Here is a 22,424-nt window from a genome sequence, read left to right on the forward strand (position 1 = left end):
AGCATCACCCTAAAAGAGAAGGAATGCATCACCCAAAAGGAGAACAACAATTTGCATAACATTTGCACATGCTTGTGTATATCTGTAGATGCAGACATAGAAATAGCTGCTGAAACGGAAATGCAAAACATCTCACTGTACTGAGATGTAGTGACCTGTGTGCTTCCTCAGTTGGCTGTCCAGGTGGGAATGGTTGACATACACTTTCAAGGCTCCTGATCTCCCTTCTCATGGTTCTTTATCTGTAAGACAGGCTTAGACTAGAGAGTCCTTCAAGTAGAGGACTGTATTTTTTAACACAGGCAATATGGCCACCCTAACAGCACATGACACTATGGACATGCATAATATGCACTCTTTAGCGGAGGAAATAATTTGCAACACATACTGTACCAGGATGTATCCAATGCTAGCCCTACTTGGAGTAGACCCCACTGAAGTTAACAAACATGACCAAACAGGGTCCATTAATTTCAACATTTCTACTCTGAGTAGAACTTAGCTGGATACAAGTCAACAGTGAGTTTCCATTCCTCCACCCATCCACCATTGTGAATGGAAGCCTTTCTGAATTGCTCTATGATAGATCGCACAGAAGAACTATAAAGAAATCTACATTTTTTTCCTGCTGTCTCCCTTCTTTCTGTTGCTGTTTCCGTGGGTGGGTGAACTGTGGTGACTCCATGGGACTCGCAGTTCAGTGGACAGCCAAAATGGATGCTTGGAGGGGAGGGGAGGGCATTGCCTTATTTATTACATCTCTCAGTGGTAGCATAAATAATATGCTTAATAGATATGGGCCTTATGAATAATACAAAAGCCTGTATCTAAGCAATTGCAAAGCTTTTCTTATACATTGGATCTCCAGTGTCAAAGACTATTAATGATCTTCTCTATCTCTTCCTCTGCTGAGGGCAATTACAGAATCCGGGGATGGAAGGACTTGATGCAGTGGGGGATACAGATACATCGTGGGAGCGGGGGCACTAATGTGCTATTCAATCACTGTTTGCTCTGGGAAATTTCAGTGAGGAAGGAGATATCACTTGCATTTTGCTAATTTTTGCCTCTGCCCTCCCTGGGTCTTCTAAAATGGTATGTGATTGCAAGCAGTTCATTTAGCCCATTTAATGTGCATGCCGAGTCGTGAGTGATGCATTAATTAGAGCTAACAATTCAGGATGTTTCCTTCCTTCCAAGCCTGTTAATTCTGTTGAAACAGGTGATACATATTTCTGAGTAGATTCATGTCATATGAATTGTGCATCTCAAGTAGAGACGCCCTGAATATTATCCACCTTTGATTTTTTTTTTGGGGGGGGGGGGCTGGATCGAGTCTGGATATTTTGGTATGGTAGATTTCCTTTTGTCTCTTAAAGAACACTTTGATTTGTTTTATATTCTCTTCTGGAATTATTTGATGCCACTGAGTTCCCTAACTGCAGCTTCTTCAATGCCATTTCAGCATGTTCTGGTTGCCTTTACTTTCTCTTTCCAGGATTTGTCATGCATGAGATCCTACCCTATCAGGGATCAAGTCGTGATACACTGTAGCCAATCAGTTTTAGCTGTGTGATAATCTCAGAGAAGGGAGCATAAATGAGTTAGTGAAACACATATTAAATGGTTCCAAATTATTGGCAAAGGAGGATGTATTTTGAGCCAAAGCTATGAATGCAACACTGCGAATAGTTTAGAGCAGGGGTCAGCAAGGTTTATCTTGCCTGGGCTGGATCGGTCCCGTGGAGATCCCTCTGTGGGCCAGATCGTGCACACGCCCATGATTTTGGGCATCTGTGCAGATGCAATTTTCGGCGCATGCACAGACGCAGATGCTATGGTGCCGCGGAAGCAAGTCCCTGTGCTGTGCTGTGCCAGTTTAGTGCAGCACGCGAGTGGGCAACTCGGTTCGGGGATGTCTCATGGGCTAGTCAAACGACCTCCGTGGGACACTTCCTGCCCATGGGCCTTAGGTTGCTGACCCTTGGTTTAGAGTCTTCTCTTGTTCTGTAGAGAAAGAACCAGGTTTATAGACTGGGTGAAAGTGTATTTGTGGCCCTGTTGGATTCACAACTCCCATCAGCCTAAGTCAGTAGCCAGTATCTGGAGCTCCCCAGGTTCCCTACCCAAGCTGTACACATTTCCCTGAAAATAATTTCCCTTGAACTCTCTGGGACCCACTTCTGAGTAAGACATGTATAGGATTGTACTGTGAGGTTGAGTCCTAGACACAATTCCTTACAAGTCCCATCAAACTTGAGGTGGCACACATAGCTCTACTCCTTTCCATTTTATCCTCGCAACAATTTTGTGGGATAGGCTAAGCTGAGAGACAGTGACTGGTCACCAGAAAGCTTTGTGGCTGAGTGGAAGTTTGAACCCTGGTCTCCCAAGTGTTATTCCAGTACTCTAACCACTACACCACACTGGCTCCCTGAGATGCCCCTCTCCTGTAAAATACATTCTGACTGCTTCCATTCCAGCTGCAATGCACCAAAGTATCTTGGAATTAATGGAACTGTCTTGGAACTTTTTGTTGGTATGAGGTCCTCCTCTTCTTTTTTCACCATTTTTTAAAAAATTCCCAGACTCTGCAACTCGAACCATGACTTGAGTTGTAAATCTCCTGTGTTATTCTTTAAAAAAAAATCCCCCCTGCTCTCTGCCATGTTCCTGCCTTGTGGACTTTTTGCTTCTTCCTCCTCGGACTCCTTCGGGATGGGAATTGGGGAGGAGACGATTCCCGCCCACTCAGAAGAGCTCTAAATCCTGCCTGGGAGGCTGGTGCCAAGAAAATGACACATCAAGGCAGAGGAGGCTGCTTGGATACAGATATTCCTGGACCACAGCATTTTAAAGTCCTTGTTAAGTTACTATTGATCTACAGCAACTTAGTCAGGATGGGGTGTGTAAGAGAGAGACTTAAATGTGGTCTCTTGGGAGCGGCTGTCAGGACCTTTTTCAGTGTTTAAGGCTGCATTCTCATGCAGGAAAGTTGTCAGTGGCCACATACTGGTGGCAGTGGGTTGGGCTAAAGCAAAAGTGGGTGGAGCCAAAGCAAATGGTGGGTGGAACATTCCTTCTCTTTCTCTTTCTCTCTTTTTCTCTGAGGGCAGAGTACACTAAAGGATGAGTACAACTGCCTGCCCACCTGTATCCTATACATAGGGATGGGGGTGAAATTTGATTCTATTTACCTTTAAAGGCAAATCACCCTAATTCACATTTTGTGAAAGAGCATGTAAACCAAAATACGGTCATCCTTCTAAATTTTCACTTTTCCAAATTATGTAAGGCAGCTGTCCAACAAAATAATGTGCACAAAAAATGTAGACATTGGTTAAAACGTGCCTACAAATGCATATATGGGTGAAAATAACATACAGAAATGGCATTCTATTGGGGAAAATGCCTTGTTTATGGAGCATTCATCCTGATTTTTTTTGCAGAGATATTAGATGATGCCAGGTATTTAATGAGCATTCATTCTGAAATATATGCAGGGAGTTTAGATGCTGCTGCACCAAGCAAGATGTATCCCACACTTTCCAGTGCATGTCCAGTGCATGTCCCCATCATTTACTGCAAAAGTCCAATGTTTGGGGGAAAATAGATTTTGTTGTGTGAAAAGGCCCCAGTGCCGTACACTAAGATAGATCACTGGTACATCCTGCTCAGCCTTGAGCATTCTGGGAAGGCACAGGGTCAGCACTTCTGAGCTGAGCAGTTTCCTACTTTAGACCTCTGTTGAATCTCAGCATCCAGAACATTTGTTTCCTTTGCTTTCTTCTTCTTCTTCTTCTTCTTCTTCTTCTTCTTCTTCTTCTTCTTCTTCTTCTTCTTCTTCTTCTTCTTCTTCTTCTCTCTGTGTGTAATTGCTGCATTAAAAGAAATAATTCTCTTTCCTTCTCCGCAAAGTGCAAACACACTGTATGTTCACAATGGGGCCATAATGGCCTAATTCAATTATTGAGGGTCACGTTCCATGTACTGCTGTCTGATTTTCTTGTCAATCAATACAAACTTCATTTTAAAAAGCAAGCAAGTGTTGAGGGATATAGGGGGGTGGAGATGTTGTGGAAGGTTGAAGCCCAGCAGTTATGTAAGGTCTGCAGGACTTGTCTTTTGCTATTTGTAGCAAGTTCCCACACACACCCACTGAAGTTATGTGGAACACCTGGAAACAAGACAGTCTTGCTGCAAATGGTAAACTGAAGACAAGTAAGAATCATAGATCCCACTGTACAGTGGTACCTTGGGTTACATACGCTTCAGGTTACAGACTCCGCTAACCCAGAAATAGTACCTCAGGTTAAGAACTTTGCTTCAGGATGAGAACAGAAATCGTGATCCGGCAGCGCGGCAGCAGCAGGAGGCCCCATTAGCTAAAGTGGTGCTTCAGGTTAAGAACAGTTTCAGGTTAAGAATGGACCTCCAGAATGAATTAAGTACTTAACCCAAGGTACCACTGTATTATTTTAATCAGAAGTAGGTCTTCTCTTGAAAATAAATTGGGTTTATGATACTGGATGATCAAAAAGTCCTCCTGTAGTGTTGAGGCGACTGCAGATTGCTACAGAAGGGTTGCATGGGCCAGGGCATCAGGCAGCAAGGAGAGGCAGGACGAAGAGGCAGCCATCAGATAAGATAACCCAACAAAAAGTATACCTAGCCTACAGCTGCATCTAACTAGGAGAAGGTACCATCCCTGAAGCAACAACTCACATATAACAGCTGTTGCGTGGAGGCACTGATCCTGTGCGGTGCAGGGTGTTGTTTTGCAAATGGATTTCCCAAGAGGAAAGCCACTTATGAATCAGCACCCTGCGATACTGAAACATTCATGCAACAGCTGTTTAATCCTGTAGAGCCCAGCGGCTTCCCAGCAGAGGAGCCACTTGCAAAGGAGCACCCCACAGAATTCATCCCTCTGCTCTCAAATGGGAAGCAGGGAAGGCGACACAGCATCGCCTTCCCATGCTCCCTTGTGGCCACATGTTTCATTAGGTTTTGCTTTTTAAAAATAAATAAATAACTAATTAAACTTTAGCTCCACTAATTCAGGACTGGTTCCAGGGGAGGTGGGTCCTCAGGCTGGCTCAGTGTGGATTGGCCTAATTGCCTCCCTCCTGGATCAGGGCCAAGGGGCAGATTGGGTGGAGGCTATGTGCTGCCCTGCAGGGAAGGTGTAAAGCTGCCTTATCTTGAGTCTGACCATGGATCTATCTGGCTCCAAACTGTCTCCTCTGACTGGTGCTCCGAACTTCCAGACAAAATCGCTTTCCCAACTTCAATTCCTGACATATTTTATTTTGGCTGAACATGCCAGACTTGAACTTGGAGCCTTCTCTGTGTGGAACATGTGCTCTGTACCACAAAGCACCATGACCTCCTCAGATGGAACACAGACCGCTTGAGGAGGTCCTTTATACCAACCTTTATCAACCTTGTTCTCCATCAGATGTTTTGGACCACGACTTCCATCAGCCCCAGTCAGCACAGCTGGCGGTCCGAAACATCTGATGGAGAACAAGGTTGGCAATTTCCTGCCCCATGGTAGAACAGCTCATTTTCCATTCCCGTTCCCTGCCTGAATACAGGCCCTGAATCAAGAGGAAGGTTCAGGCATCTTGAAATTGTTTCAGAACAAGGTTAGCCCCCACCCCACATCCTCATATGGAAACCAGCTAAGTGCAAAGATCAATGTATTCACCGCTGAACATTTCCTGGAGAAACATTGCATCCTCCCTCATTTACTTGATTATCTTGAGGGTGAATCAATCAAAGGAATGGCAATGCATGTTGCACAGGCTACAACCCTGTGGGTGTCCATTAGAGGGCTATCTGCCCAGTGATAATGGAACTGCTGATTAACAAGCATGCAGCGCTGTGGCTTGGGCATTTATTTGTTTCAAGGAGAAGAACTGCTGCTCGATGACAGTCCAGCATTTAGCAGCTGGTTTGTTAGCATCCTGCTGTCCTGAATGCTTCACATAACTCACTCAGATGGTGCCGACATTGTTGGTCCATCCATCCATCTCCTGACTTTCTTGCAAAAGGCAACGGTCTGGGAATTTGGTTGAGAACGTGATCTAATTTGGGAGACAGAGAGAGAAAGTTTCCTTGCATTTGTTACTGAGGCCTGGAACTGCTACAGCCACTGTGATGCTCTCCAGAAGTAGTGGGTGCACTGTTAAATTGTGGAACCTGCTCACACAGGAGGTATTGATGGCCACCAACTTGGATGGCTGTAAAGGAGAACTAGACAAATTCACGGAGGAGAAAGTTGCAGCCGTGATGGTGATGCTCTGCCTCCACAGTCCGAAGCAATAGTGCTTCTTCTAAATATACCAGTTGCTGGAATCCTCAGGAGGGGAGAATGCTCTTGTGTTCGGGCCTCACTTGCTGGTTTCCCACAGGCATCTGGTTGGCCACTGTGACAACAGGATGTTGGACCAGATGGGCCATTGGCCTGATTTAATAGGCTCTTCTTGTGCTTTTATGAACAACAGTTCCCATCAGCCTCTTCGAGAATGGCCAGTAGCTAGGGATGGTGGGAGATGTAGAACAAAGCATCTCAAGAGCTCCCCATTGGCTGTTCCTGAAATAGTGGGTCTGTTGACCAGGGAAGGACAGAAATTTATCTTCAGGTATATTTATATGAGACCTATCCAGAGACTGCATTGTTTGCCAATCATATTATTAATTGATTGAATGAATGAATGAATTAGCTGCCCTTCACTAGCAGGTCCCAAGGTAGGTTACAGCAATTTATAATTTAAAAATTCAGAATAAATCAGACTACAACCACACGTCTCAGGTGTCAAAGGCCAGGGTAAAAGGCGCACCTTCAGCATTTGCCAAAAGCTGTACACTCCATGTTATTTCCACAAATATATGCATTTCATGCACACTTTGCCCTAGTATATGCATTTTTGTACACATTATTAGCATTGCAGAATTCAGATAAGTGCACATTTTGAAGGACGTCTATGTTTTGGTCCACATACTGTTTTGGAAAATGCAAATCAGGGAAGTTTGCCTTGAAATGTGAACTAAATCAACCCCCCCCCCCAACTCCCCATTCCCAAACTAATCTTCATGGATCAACTGGAAGGGGACTATGAGAGTGTGGAGTTTGTGAGAGTGTGGAGTACCCACACCCACCACTGACATGTGGACCCCAGGGGGCTTGATGAAAAGTGATTGTTAATGCCCTCCCCTTGTAAAAATTCCCATAATGTCTGAACATAGCTGTTCTTTGGCTGTCTTCCTCTGTATTATTTGATATCCATTCCATCCTGGCTTTTGCAAACGTCTTGGCTAGACATGAAATTCTCTTGTATTCTCCCTGGACATTTATGCTGGGTGGCCCATATGTGTGGGTAAAGGAGTTCTCCCCTTCCGTGACCTCCTGCACACCCCTGGCTTGGGTCTAGTGAAAAGCGTGATGGATTGGCCTGACATCCTTGGCAAAGTTTCTTGGCCCTGTGATGGGAGGTCTCGGCACACTGTGGGAAGATATACTCCTTTTGCTCCCGCAGAAGAACATGTCAGGGTCGCAATGACTGACAGGAAGCTGCCAACTTAGCACTGCTGCAGTTCAGCTTATTTTGGGTCTTGATTAAGCCTCCCTCCTAGAAATGATTCTTCATCTCCCCACCTCCCCTCTTGCTCTAGTAAATGCTCCCCCTCCCTCACTTTTGTTCTGGGTCTTTACACAGGGCAGTGGTTGGGGGAGTGATGGAAATATTTAGGATCTATGTCCTTTCCAATCTATCAGACCGCAGCATTTAGCACTTTGGAATCATTCCATTCCGTTAAAGTATGCCAGAAAAAACAGACGTGTGGAGGGACTTCCGGGTTGGCGCGATCGGGAAATGGCGGATTCCCTCCGAGCTCCGGAGGGAATCGGCTCAGCGGTGGATGGGTCTTTGCCGTGCCGGCGACACGGGGACCCTTAAAAACCGCAGGTGCGGAAGCCTGCGGACTGAAGACTCGGCGGGTGCCTTAAGCGCCCCCCCTGATTCGCAATGAGCCTTTTTAAAGGCTACGGAGGGGATACAGGGGACGGCGTGGCACTGAGAGTCGACCGCTACCGCTGCTGAGCGAAGCCGCGAGCCATAACCGGAGAGCGCTGACTTCCTTCCTTGAAATTCGGACTGAAAAAAGAACCCGTGAGTAATTTGGAACTGAACTTTAAAACTTTTACCTTTTGAATTTGAGACGACCGGGGGGTGTGCTAAAAGGAAGTCCCCACACCCCCCCTTGCAGACGATCCAGAGCAAAGAAATAAGAACTAAGCTGGAGTGCCTACCCTGTAAAGGGTGAGTCTTAAAAAGTCAGTAACTTCCAAGATTTAGAAAGGTAAATTTGAGCAGGAGAGTGGAGTGTTGGAAGAGTCTTTGTTTTGTGGTAAACAACCCTCCCTCCCGGGCCCGGGAGCGACCTGATTTGGAGTCTGTATAGAGGAGCAGAATTTGACAGCTGTCAAAAGCTGTCAAATGGACTATTAATAGTGAAAAAAAATTGCTGTTTAAGACCTCTCCGGATTAAAAGGAGTTACAATTGAACTAAAATTTTGAGAAACAAAGAAACAATAATAGGACAGAGGATTGTTGGAGAAAAGGTTACTCAGTAACCAGATTCCCTCTAGGGGGAATTCTGTGGAATTACAATGGCTGTGGGTGGAAAGATACTGAGAGAAATCGAAAGAATGTTCTCACTGGTGGGAACCCTACAGGAGCAGACTACAGCTATGAGTAAACAATTGACGACCTTGGATTTGGAAACAAGTAGTTCTGCTGAAAGTAATGAGGGCCTGAGTGAGAAAGAACCCACAGCTGAATTTGAAACAATAAACAAAGAAGAGGAGAAGACAAAACAAGAAAGAGAACAAGTTATCTGGGAAAGTACTAACCAGAAGCCGGCATCTGGAGAACACAAGCAAGGAGACTATTGGATTAAATCCACTTTAAGCCTACGAAAGATACAGAAGATGAAAGTGGAGGCCCTGGGACTTTATGGAATTCAGGAGCTCGAAATAAAGAAGTACAATTGGGGCCTCCACATAGACTTTGATTTTGACTATCAGCAAGACTTAGGCCTTGTGGAAATTCCTCAGCAGTTGCCTTTAAATATGGGAAGAGACTATGGACTGATTGGATTGATTGTTAAGGAAATCTTTCGAGACTCGATGATAGACAAAAAGGACTACCAACAAAACCGGCGGAGAGGGACTAAAAGAGAATTGAGAGCCTCGGATATCCGGAATCCAGGCTAAAAACTGTTAATTTGGACATGTCTTGGGAAAGGACGCAAAGCGGGGAGGGGAGGGAGGGAAGTATCAAATTTAAACAACACTCAAGACCAGGGGGTTTAGTATTAAGAAAATTATGTAAGAAAAAAATGAGAAATCGAGGGAAGAGAATTGGGGTCCAACTTAGGGAAAATTTATTTTTGTTTATTATAAAAGGACTAACATTAAGATGGAAGAAATGCCAACTTGCTGACATAAGTTTGGGAATAGGGATGCAGGGGAGGGTGTGGGGGGAAGTCAAGGACTAGGGTTAGAAAATAAGATTTTCGGGAACTATCCATGTTTGTTGTTTTTTATGTTTGTTTTGGTGTGTTGTTTGTGTTTATATAAAATGTGAAAACCCAATAAAAATATTTAAAAAAAAAAAAAAGAAAAAACAGACGTGTGATCCCAGCTAATAGAGGAATGTCTCGTATTTAACAGGGAAACAGCAGGGTTCTGATAGGTGGAGGAAAGGGCTCCTGTGGAAAGTTTAATGATTCCAACATTAAAGATCCCATGATCATAATATGGAAATCTCAGAGGGGTGGGGGTGGGGAATTGGATTGACTTCTTTTTTTATTTGCTTTTCATCCCTATTCATTAATGGCCACCCCATAACCAAGGTCCTCAAGCAATGAAAGTGAGTGGTAAATTCATGTTTGTCAAACAGAGGCTGCATACACACTGCATTTTACTCTAGAATCAATGGAGACTGAGTACTTGTTTGTTTGTTTTTTCCTGTGTAGCCCATGCACAGTCTAGAGAAATCAGATATTTTTTGCCTCTGAAAAATGCTTCTTCAGAAACAGGTTTCATTCTGAAAATAAGAAGCTCAGTGCAGGTTCATTCTGCATTATCATGCAGTGTGTCCATTTGAAAGCAGATGTGGGTGGTCCTGGCAATGGGGTGGGATGGAGTCCATACCTGTCCAATGATGTTGTTGGTGGATTCTTATCACTTACCACTTAACAACTTACTTGTTCATTCAGCTGGGGCTTGTGCAGGGTGGAAAAGGTGTGGGTGACCTAAACAAGGGGAGGGTTTTGAAACATGTGTCGAGTAACCATGCCTACCCTTTTGGATCTCAGGATCTAGAATCAATCTAGATTGAAAGCAGCATATTGAGGATAAGCACGGGCAATTCCAGATTGAGGAAAAACTACCTATTTGTGCTGCAAATGAGTTAATGTGGACACAGAGTCTCTGGGGCTCATTCACACATGACTGCGTCTCTCTGGCTGACTGCAGCATCAAATGATAACTGCATGTGTGAAATAAGCAGTTTTTGGTCCAAGAGCTCCAAGCAGACCTTCCATGGCACTTCAGACTTGGGTTTTGGAATAACAGTCAGGCACACATTTACTGGAGATACATTTCAGTGGCCATATTGTCATAAGAATCCTGTGACAGTAGAATGGGTAGCACCACTTCATCAGCCATTAAGTGTGTATGTGTGCTGGGTTTTTAAAAACAGGTGGAAAAGTAGTAGCATAGCAGGAAACCAGATGGACTAGGACTCTCATGTGCTTTTCTCTCTTCCACTGTTTGTTAGTTACAGGAAGTTATTACATTGGAGAGCATACCAAAATGGCACCCACCACCTACAATCTGAAGCAGTATGGTGGCTATGCTCTACCTCCACTGTCGGAGGCTGTATGCTTCTGAATGTCAGTGGCTGGTGATCATAAATGGGGAGACAGCTGCTGCTCTCAGGTCCTGCTTTCAGGCTTCCCATTAGCATCTGGTTGCTCACTGTGAGAATAGGATGCTGGACTAGATGGGCCATTGGTCTGATCCAGCAGGGACTTATTATATTCTCACAGTCTAATTAACCACACCAAAATTCTACCACCCAGATGAACAGCAGAGTTGAGAGACCCTTGGCAAATTAATGTCCTGTGGGTCTGTAATGCTGTGCTCCAGGAATGGTGTGTGGGGTGTGTGTGTGTTTGTGACCTTGATGACAACCGCAACTGGAGGTAGCAGCTATTCCTACTTTTCTCTTCCCTGAAGTCCTTGAAGTAGACCTAACCTCTATGGCAATGAAGTGGTGCCATAACTGATAGCAGTCACAAAACATGGGAGATGCCATGTTTGGGGCACCCATCTCCCAATGCCCTGGAAGTTGAGTTGGTGGCAGTGGTTCACACTGCTTAACACCCTCCTCAAGGGATTTTACCTGGTTGTAATGTGTCTTGGAACTCACATAATACCACTTGCTTGTCTAGATGAAGGATAGAGGGGTGTGTGTGTAGAAACTAGCCTACTATTTTGGTTTGTTGTTGTTTTTAAACTAGGGTACCAGTGGCATGTGGGCCCCAGAAAGTGGTCCAGAAGAGAATATGGCCCTGGGGGTCAAAACAGTTCCCCACCCCTTCTCTATAAAGTGAGATGAAGTGCCTCTTCCTTTGCATTTAAGGATGGAGAGATGGAAATCCAGAAAGGATAAGTGGGAGCAGGGGCAGAGAAGGCAGGGGAAGAGTTGTTAGAACTGTTGAGAAGGTAAGCAGCTAGGGCCAAGGGGCATAGTGATCTCTCTGTGACAAGCAGCATCATTTCACCTGTCCTTCCAGTCTCCCCCCTCCAGCCACTGCTTTCCTGTTGTTTAAGATTTTTACTTCCTGATGTGTAGATCAACCTCAACCCAACCTCAGTCCTATGTCTCCATCAGCAGTCGTCAAAGCCTTCCATATTCATGCTTCTCCTCTGTTTCATGATTGCCGAGAATGTCGTCTCCAGCAACTGGCAAAGAGGGAAAGGAACAAACCCTCTCCTTGCCCAACATGCTCGGACATTTTCATAATTTTCATTATGGTTTGGATAGCTTTGGGCCTTCAGGTATGGTGTGGACATTTCCTTCCATTTCCCACTTTTTGGGGAAAAAATACTTGTTTTTTTTAAAAACAACACAATAATACAATGACAGCTTTGTTTTCAATGAAGTTTTGCAAAATCAAGGCCCAAACTAGTTGTATTGTTGGGAGGTCCATCCCCTTTTGGGTTATGCTTTTTTTAAGGTTATATGTGGCCATGTGGGAAGAGATATCAATTCAGAACAAAAATGCAGCATTCACTAAGGTTTCCTGAACCAAATCATCCTCAGTTTGAATCCCTACCGTTCTTTGGCCCTAATCTGAGTTAGCAACCCTACAGTTTCATGTACACCTTTTTAAAAACACAGGAGATCTGGGAAAAGATACCCTTACCATCTTCTCTAGCTGTGACTCTTGGTAACATTTAGATTTCTGAGTGCCAGCTGAGTAGGCAGTGGGGGACATTCACTTATACCAAACTCCAGCCTATTGGTAACATTGCTGATCTCACATATGGTGAAAAATGATTTGAGCCAAGCAAGAGCCATCTTGGTTTCTGATCCATACGAAGCAAAACTGGGTAGCAGGATAAGAAGATTTGTGAAGAATCTGTAAGGGGAAGCGTAAGAGCATTTTCACACATGGTACTAGAATTACCTTTGAGCCTCCTGCTTTCATTGTGCACATTTGCAAATGATCTTTAGTATACGGGGTAGGGGGAAGTTTAAGATGTGAACACATTATTATCAATTTATGAAATGTAGAGACCATGTTTGGTTGCAAAGCAATCAAAGGACAATTTCCAGGGGCTTCTGACATATGCTGAATGAAAATAAAAGATCCTTGCTGCATTGGATGAAGGGTCAAATTACACATTATCCTTATTGCATACTGTGCAGCAACATAATCTGTTTTTCTGTAATTGATTAAAGGTGCAGGGAGATTGTTACCCTGATTACAGAGTGTAATTCCCCTTCACTTGAGAACCAATAAGATTTTTTTTTTTACTTAGTCCCATATCCACCCTTCAAGGGAGGTGTCTTTCTGAAGTATGTCCCAACACTTGAGATTCAGAGGTATACTGCCTTTGGATATAGAAGTTTGATTTGGCTGTCATGAGAAATAACCATTGGTCAACCCTCTAGATGATTTCTCTAATTCTTTTTGAAGCCTTCTAACCCATTGGCCATTACAGTGGTACCTCGGGTTACATACGCTTCAGGTTACATACACTTCAGGTTACAGACTCTGCTAACACAGAAATAGTGCTTCAGGTTAAGAACTTTGCTTCAGGATAAGAACAGAAATTGGGCTCTGGCGGCATGGCGGAAGCAGGAGGCCCCATTAACTAAAGTGGTGTTTCAGGTTAAGAACAGTTTCAGGTTAAGAACGGACCTCCAGAACGAATTAAGTACTTAACCCGAGGTACCACTGTGCTGTAGGCCATATTGTTATATATGCTTTGTGTGAACAAGCTCCTCCTTTTGTCTGCTCTGAACCTATTGCCAATTGACAAGCAACCCCAAAGCTCTACTGTTACAAGAGAGGGAGAAAAATGTCTTCTGCCAGAACTCTTTAGGCAATATAATTTTTAAATTTGTGTTACAGGTGCAGGAATTGTAAAAGGCCACTGAAGTCTCATGTGTGAAAATGTTCAAATAATAGTCAGGAAAAATTCTGCGGGTTATGATGTTGGCAGGGTATTGTTAGCCCATTAAAAAATGATTGACCAATGTTTGGGTAGATCTCTCCCAACAGTGAAGGTGATGCAGGATCATCTCAGCCCTCAATTCATCCTCCTAAGAGGTACAACCACCCCAATGCAAAGGCCAAATTATTTGCCACCAAATATGGATCAATAGGATCATAGGAAGCTGCTTCACACTGAGTCTGACTCACAGGTCCTTCAAACTCAGTACTGTCTGCTCTGACTGGCAATGGCTCTCCGGGGTTTCAAACAGGGGTCTCTCCAAGCCCTAACTGGAGATGCCTGGAACTGATCATGGGAACTTCTGCATTACAAGAATGCTCTACAACCCTTTCCCAATCAAGTTTGCCTGTTCATTCAGAAGTCAGCAGTGTCTGCCATAAGCATCAGAATTTTTTCTACCTGCTCCCCATCTAACTGGGTATGGGACCTTGGGCCTTCTAGATGTTGCTGAACTTCAGCTCCCATCAGTCCTGGTCATTGGCCATGCTTAATGGGAGTTGTAGATCAGCAACATCTGGAGAGCTAACAGTTCCCCTCACCTGCCTTATCCCAAGCAGACTTTGGTGCAGGGAAAGATGGGACCACCCGACCCATTCTGGGAATACTTCCAACATTTCAAATAGGTTCAGACAGGTACATGAGCTTTATGTCAATTGAGAAAGGAATTTATAGCACGGAAGAAGGTAGTGGACCAAGTGAGACAGCCGCTGTTCTAGGGATCTAGCAGCAAGCCATGAAACATAAAATGTTGTTTGTTTTAACCTGGAGCTGCATTTTCAATTTAGATGTCCATTATAGGTGCTGTAAAAGTTAGCTAACTTTTACAGTCATTTTATATTGCTCTCCAATTACTGAAACATTCAGAATTCAGAAACCCATAACACTCTAGCAAAATTAAGAGCCAGTTTGCCAACAAAGAGAGTAATTTGCCAGTCAACTAACTAAAGTGCGTAGGTGACCTCTAGGACATGACCTTCCCAATGTTGCTTGGTTACCTTTTCCATCATCCCTGACTATTGGCTGTGCTGCTTGGGGCTGATGGGAGTTGGAGTCCAGCAACATCTCCGTCCCAACATCTCCAGTTGACATAAACCAGAGACACCTGTAGATTGTTTAAGTGTGCACTCTATTAGAAAGTAGATGAAATGAGAGCTTATGATCTGAGAAAACAAAAGTTTCATAGCATACAGGTGAAACAAATGACAGGCACATCTGTAGACTTATTTACAAGGCTAGGCTTGGTCACATAAAGTAGCTCCATTGTAAGCATGGTGGGGATATTTCCAGATTATTACCAATAGTGCAATACATATTGCTTATTTACATAGCAATTGTTCCCACTCAAAGTGTGGAAGAGATTACTCAAAAAGTCACCACATATTGCTGTGTTAAATTTTATGACTGCAGGCATGTTGAGAACCTGCCAGCAGTCCACATCAAGTCTACAGAAGGGGTGAATTAGATCGCTGTATGGACCCATCCTTAAGGATTTGGGGTCTCTCTGAGCGAATTGTCAGGTTGCCCTCTGAGAACACGATTCTGTACCCCCAACTGCCCAAATGTGATCACATAGATGGTTGCTCTTGTAGGCCACCATGGAGCAAAGGGAAGCAAGGAAAGCTCAGGTGCATTCAGGTCATTTAATAAGAAATAAATTAAATTAACTAAGGAAGGTGGTGTTAAACAGAGATGTCCCACTGAATAAGTGTTGTGGTGCTGCTTACCCAAGGCTGGTTTCTGAGCCCAGTTGAAAGGTATCCCTTACCCCAACCCCTGGGAACAGGATGGTGCATATGTATAAATAAATATGGCACCACCACTTTGCTGAAACTAAGCAGGTCTAGGATGAGTCCTTGCTCAGCTGGAAAACACCCAGGGAATCCTATACATGCCACCTTGAGTTCCATGTTGGAAGAAAGGCAGGTTTAAAGTGAAAGCGTGGCAGGAGGGTTGTATCCAATTATGTTTCGCTCAGAGTAGACTGGTTGAAATTAATAGGAATGGTGAACTTTGGTCCATTATAATGGGTCTGTCTTGAGTAAAATTTTGTTGGATGCAACCCAGAGAAATGGAATGTAAAGAAGGCAAGCCTCTTATCTCCCTCCTCTAATTCAGAATGTGCCCTGCTCAATGCAGCTTTTAATTTTAATCTGATAGGAGGGGGAAGGTAGCAGTTTATGAGACAACATGGATGTACCCCAACTGCAGCCAGGTGGCTACTTTTATTCCTTTTAGTTCTTTTGAAAACAATTACATGTATGTCACTATCTCTCTGTTCTTTTCTAGTTTGGATCTTTATTTTGTGGGATTGCTTTATTTTTTCCCCTTTTTTTCTTTTTTTCTCTCTTCTCTGTGTTTTCTTTCCTCCCCCCTTTGTCTCCCATTCCCCCTTTCCCTGCTTTAGGTTTCAGAGAAATTATGTTGAATCCAATAACCCTTCCTGGACATTCTAATCCTCTTAACCATCATGGCATTTATGTTGAGGATGTCAGTGTTTATTTCAGCAAAGGACGTCATGGCTTTTAAAAAACCACAAACAACGGTGCAAAGCAAAAACAAAGACAAAAACATATCAAATCAAAAACCTCCCTGAAAGGTTTCATTGTTCTGATGTCAAGTTTGTTGACTGTGCCCTTTGATCGCTGTGGGACACAGTGGGAGACTGCGGTCTGTATATGGATCAAAGCCGCCGCCTTGTGGGACTGGACCTCAGTCTGCACCATGCTGAAAAAGACCAAGGGGTTATATACAGTATATTATTATTTTTCTGTCACCAGATCACAGGGTTATTCTTCTCCTCTGTTGGTCACTGTGTTCTTTCCCTCTGTTGGTCACGGTGTTTCCTGCAAGGCACAACAAGAGCAAAGCAGAGCAACAAAACAAAAACAAAAAAGTTTCTTTTTTTTAAGTAAAGAACCTTGAAGGCGTCATCCCAGCAGTTGCACTTTGCTTAAAAATAATTTTTAAAAGAACGAAACCGACCAATTGAAGTCCAGCAACTTTAGCTGTGGCCCTTCCCACCTGGAATCCTTGTGACATCACAACATTCTGTTAAAGCCGCCTGCTAGATCAGTCACTCATGGTGGTGGCCAGGTCATGGGAGATGCCCACGTGGAAGAGAAGATGGGGAGTACAGAAGATGCTTTAACAGAGTGAAGACCCTTGGTAAGAACAAAGCCAGCCCCCCTCCATCCCACTTCTGTCCCCACCCCACCCTCCGTCCACCTAGCCTCAAGCTGTTACACAGAAACAATGGGTTTTCTTGTGACGATGGAGAAGTTCTGCTACCCTACCTGGAGGAAAAGATACCAGTGGCTTTGGGTTTTGGTTTTGTTTTTTTTAAGAAATACAAATGTCCTAGGAGGATCTTTCTGTTTGTGTGTGCGCGTGCGTTTTGTGTGTTAGAGCCTCTCTTCAGCTATCTCAGTGTTCCATTTTTTTGTACACCAGCCTCTTCCCTGCTGCTTGTATAATGGCTTTACCTGGGGGCGGGAGGTGTAGGGCAAGGCGGTGCTCTCCTGGACTTCACACCTGGATGGATGAGGAGTGGTGATCCCAGTCAGTGATACGCCAATAGGGCAGAGAAAGAGAAGCGTGGAAGGCCATGCAAGTGTATTTCCATCCCCAGTCTGCAAACCGACTGTCTCTTTTGCCTTCCTGAACACCTCCTTCCACCACCATAACCTCCCATTTCTTTTTCACCAAGTTAGAGATGTATTATAATTCTGTCGTGCACACCAAATGGTTGGCTCAAGGCATACAAACTAAGCAAAGGGGGATCTGAGTCAAAATTTCATTGCTTATTCTCTGACATAAACACAAATATTGATTCTGGACTTGGATCAATATTAATATCTATACGTAGACACATTCCTTTCTTCTTATCATTTTAACTACATCCCCAAAACTTATCATAATGGTGGGAGTGGAAGGGTAACCAATTCTTGAATACCACCCCAGGAGTTTATTTTTAATTTTTTTTAAAAAAAACCTCTATCTGGTAAGTATGTGTTCTATGAAATGACCAATAGTAGATAGAGTTCTCTCCCCACCCCTTCAGATTCCAGGTTGAACATGCTTTGAAGAAAATTTACCGTACTTATGCAAATCTGTTAAACACAGGCAGGCCTTCTGTTAAACAATTTGCAGGATTCTAGCAGGTGGTAGAGGGTCATGAGGTCTCTTATCAGCCCATGAGCGATGGAGACATCAATTTTGTCAAATGCTCTCCATATTATGTAGTTTCCAAAATTGCTCATTCTGGTTGGTAACTTCATAGCAGAGGGGGGAGAGAGAGAATTTTGAAGCTTGAGGTACCAGAGCTGAGGACATTCCACTAGTGTTGCCCTTTCATGCATCTGCTGGGATGTTCTCCTCAAATTTCTCCTCAGGATACTTCTCGAAAGCCATGCATCACTTTATTCTGTCTTTTGCCAGTTTGCGCAGATAACCGAGTGAACTGGAGCCCAAATATAAATCTAGCAGTTTTAATGAAATGACAGTGTAGACACACGCGTTTGCCTCCTTTTCAAGACTGGAGGAGTGGATTTGGTTGGAATTAAATAAGAAACAAAGCAACCAAAATGTTAACCAAAGCAAAATTCTGAGAGGCTCTTTGTCAAAGCAGAGAATGCTGGGAAACAATGTGGGCCTAATCTCCAGTTTGGGTTACATTCACAGGACCATTTGTCTTGCTTGTTGTTGTTTCTCAACCCAGATCTGAGGCTAACTCAACGTGTCCTGGTGTCGGTATTACAAATTTTCAGGAACACCATTACATTTCCCCTCACTGTGATCAACTTAAGGCATGTCCACACTCCCATTTGTCCCATGATTCCTAGTCACGAGTCTGAGAGGTTCTTCTTCTGTCCTACCACTTTCCTTGGGAAAACCCACCAGTGCAAATGTGAGTTTGGTTTTCTGTGAACTGACGTTTGTCTCAGCTGGGTTTTCCCAGGAAAAGTGGCAGAACAAAAGAAAAGAAAAGAAAAGAACCTCTCAAACCTGTAACTAGAGATCATGAGACAAATGGAAGTGTGGCTGATTGTTGTTTCTCATACTTCTGAGATCTATTGTACACTGAATTAAAACTGGAAGCACACTTTCGTCTTTTTCCAGATAAGAAATATTTTTGTTGGAAGTGTGGAAAGGGAGCAGCTAAACACCTGCAGAGGAAACCACTCCTACTTTGTGTGGGTCACTGTTTGGGGTGGTAGGCTGAGAACAGTGACTCGCACAGGGAGCCAACAGGAAGTTATGGCTGCTGTGTGTCTGCATCAGCAGCAGTTGATTTTTTCCAATCACACCCATAGCAGAAACTTGGCCAAATTTGAACACCCCCAGCAGAAGCTTGATTGCTCTGACCTTGCCTTCTCCCAAGGTGTGATGCAGAGAGTCAACGGATGTCCTACTCCATGGGTGGATCTGCTGAACTCACACTAGTCTTGAACGGTCGGGTTTATTTCTTTTGACACAGTTCTCACCGCGTAGTTTTGGAAGGACTGACTTGAGCAGTGGAAAAGTCTCTGGTAGTTCCTTAATGCTGAAAAGTGGGGCAGGGTAGGTAGGAGATCCAGGCCTTGGGCACTTGCAATTGGTGGCTTTATGTCGCAAGTTTTAAGGGAAAAGTTGTTCCTGATTTTAATTATTGTAAATCATTACCTCATTTCCCACCAACGAGACTCCTCCACCCCTGATCATTTCTCTTCTCTTATACCATGTCTGTCATCTTGTGCTATGAAAATGGGAACATCCCCTTTCACAGAGACTCTAGGGGTCTTTGATGTCTAGTTTCTTAATAAACACTTTATTTTCTAATTAAACTGCTGCACGGAGTCTTTCCTTTTGAAAGCAAAACAAATCAATAAAATTCCCAATGACGTGTCTTTTCTCATCATTGCTACAGAAGCCAAATGGCATGTGCTGTAGGGAGAAATGAAATTATTTGTCATGTGGCGGATGCTATTTGACCTTTGAGCTGGTCCACACAGACATGTATGCACCACTTAATAACTTGACACTTGCTGGGTAGCAGTTGAATGTGTGAACTGAGTCCACTGAAAGGCACTGCATTGTGAGGAGATACTGTTGTCAAGCAGAGTGAAATAGAGCTGTAATTAATCACCAGTGGGCTAAGATTGTGCTGGTAAAGTAATAAAGCTAATTTATGCAGATAAAACAAGCTAATTCATTAAGGTAGTTTACAAAGATTCAAATCAGTGCAGTTGTTGAGTCTTCCAGAGGGTTTCTTAGCTGGCCAGGCAAAGGGGCCCCTCTGGAGTTCTTCTTGGCTCTTATAATGTCTTCCAGAATGATGAATGAATGGAAAGTTTTATTTGCCCAACCTTGGATCCTCAGCTATTGTTGTACTACAACTATCAGTAACCATTGACCATGCTAGCTAGGGATGATTGAAGTTGTAGACCAACAGCACCTGATGACTCAAGGTTGGGGACAGCTAATCTATGCCATCTCACTGAGAAGGAACGGTCACTAACCACTGAGCCAATTCTCCTGTTCTAGGGACATCAACCAGCCAATCACACTTAGAAGTAAAATTTCATAAAACCTTTTCCAAGTTGTGGTAGGTTCAAATTGTAGCATTGTGATAATGTGGTGAAAATGTTATGGGGGTCAATTGTACCAAGATTGTGACAATTTATGGTCCTGCACAGCTACAGTAAGTGCATCTCTGAGATGAATTCTTTTCCGTAAGATGGTTCCTTTCACATAATGGTGAAAACTTGATTCAGGCATTCTAGTAAGCAGGATGATGATGAGTAGCAATACCAACGTTTCATGTAAATAATTGCTGATGAGTTTTCACATGTGCAAGTCATTGCAACTCTTCCATCAGCCAGCAATGAACATGTGTGTGTAAGCCGTCTTTGAACCCTTCTTCTTCCTCTTCTTTTTTCCAGAGTGGCTTAGGGATGCCAACAGTAGGGAGATTATGTGGACTAGAGATGCATGATTTTTTAAATAAATAAAAAAATCAATATCAGCTGCATTTATATGGACAACTGGTACCTTTCTTACCATAAGGAGAAATTAATGGATGTGCAGAATAAGGAGAAATTAATGGATGTGCAGAAGCAACTTTTAAGGGCAAATGAGGACATGTCCTTTTAAAGTGGCGGAGGAATTTGAAGTTTCCTTCTTTAGTTGGTTGGCCTGATCTAGCCAGAACTCTCAAGCTGTCTTCAGCTTTGTATATTTTTGTTACTTAAGGGGTCTGAGATGTTTCTGTTGATTATTTCATTTTTCCTTGTGGCCTTGCTAGAGTTTTAAAATGTCCCTAGAAGGCTCTGTCAGAATGGAGGACAGTAGCCTTCAACTGTGATGTGTAGATGGAAAGTCACTCATAGATAAAGTTAAACTCATGTCACCCAGAGACTACCCCCTTTTCTCTCTCTAGAGTGGAGAAGGATATTGAGATACCTCAGGGATGATATGAAAGGCCCCTCTTGTCTGTGTGTCATACCAAGCTGGAAAGAACTTTTTCAGTGGCTACGTGAGCCATCAGATACAAAAACTACTTTTTACTGCTGCCAATCTACCACTGTCTCTGAGGGTTCATGAGAACTTCAGGGAAAATCCAAGATGGGGAATTGTTTGAACTGACATCAGAAGATGTTGCAACAGCAGTTTCACCACAGCTATCATGGAAGCAGGAGAAATATAGGAAGTTTTGATGGTCTCACACTAGTCCCTAATGAGTAAAAATAAAGACATTACTTTTGATGGTCTTTTTTGATATCCAAAGCTGGCTTTCAGACATTATACAGATACATCCCACTGGCACCTGGAAAAGGTTTTCTTCACCCTTTTCTCCCTTCTATTCACATCTACTTAGGGTATCTTTTGTGACTGATGAGTAGATGCCGTGAACAGTAGAGTAACTATGGATTTCTGTGTCTGGGGAAGGCTCCAAGGGAAGCCCCACCACCACATCTATAAGGAAATTTGGCACTGGGGTAAGTTGGGAATGGCTAAGGAAAGGACCTTAAAGATTACTGCTGCTGAAATTCCATGTTCCCACTGCTCAAATAGACTGCTCCTACTTTGAAACTTAGGTCTGTCTCTGTTTTCAGAGGCTTGAGTATGCTACACTCTACTACACTCTAGAGGTGTTCACACATTACTTTCATCAAGTGTACAATCACTGGACCTGTGTCCACACTAATTGAGCTCTACATGCAGTTATTCACATGAAATGCTCAGCAGATGTAGAGTCTGTATAGACAACCGTTGAGCTGTGCAAGTAAACAAGTGTACACTCCTTCACACAAACACTTTTACATATGTAGAGACAGCTTGTGCCTGTGCTTTCTACTATGCTTCAACATCTGAAGCAGTCTTATACCAGGCTGTCCATCTACTGTATCTCAGTATTGCCTGTTCTAACTGACAGTGAGTCTTCAGGTTCATAGCCAAGGATTTCAGGGGTGTGGAGTCTTTTTGGCTCCAGGGGGCCGAATCTCCATCTGGCCTCACCTCATGAGGCATCTTTGACAGGTGAGTGGGACAACCTGATTATCCTTCACAAGACATCCCTATGACATCACATGATTGAGAAGAGGGTTGTCTCACCCATTTC

At 43.6% G+C, this 22,424-nt stretch overlaps 1 protein-coding gene across 3 annotated transcripts in view; it reads left to right on the forward strand.

Moving 5' to 3' along the window:
- Positions 1–22,424, forward strand: part of NTRK3 (neurotrophic receptor tyrosine kinase 3) — a 412,299-nt gene that overhangs the window by 284,952 nt on the left and 104,923 nt on the right. The window contains exon 13 of one of the 3 annotated variants that reach the window (XM_081171111.1): positions 16,230–19,647. The exons of the other annotated variants lie outside the window; for them this stretch is intronic. Within the exon in view, the coding sequence (XP_081027237.1) occupies positions 16,230–16,351 (122 nt within the window). The 3' untranslated portion in view covers positions 16,352–19,647. Of the gene's footprint in view, positions 1–16,229; positions 19,648–22,424 lie in introns of those variants that run through there. 3 annotated transcript variants of the gene reach the window in all.

The sequence above is a fragment of the Podarcis bocagei genome, assembly GCF_964188305.1.
Source record: "Podarcis bocagei genome assembly, chromosome: 14".
Classification (NCBI taxonomy): domain Eukaryota; kingdom Metazoa; phylum Chordata; class Lepidosauria; order Squamata; family Lacertidae; genus Podarcis; species Podarcis bocagei.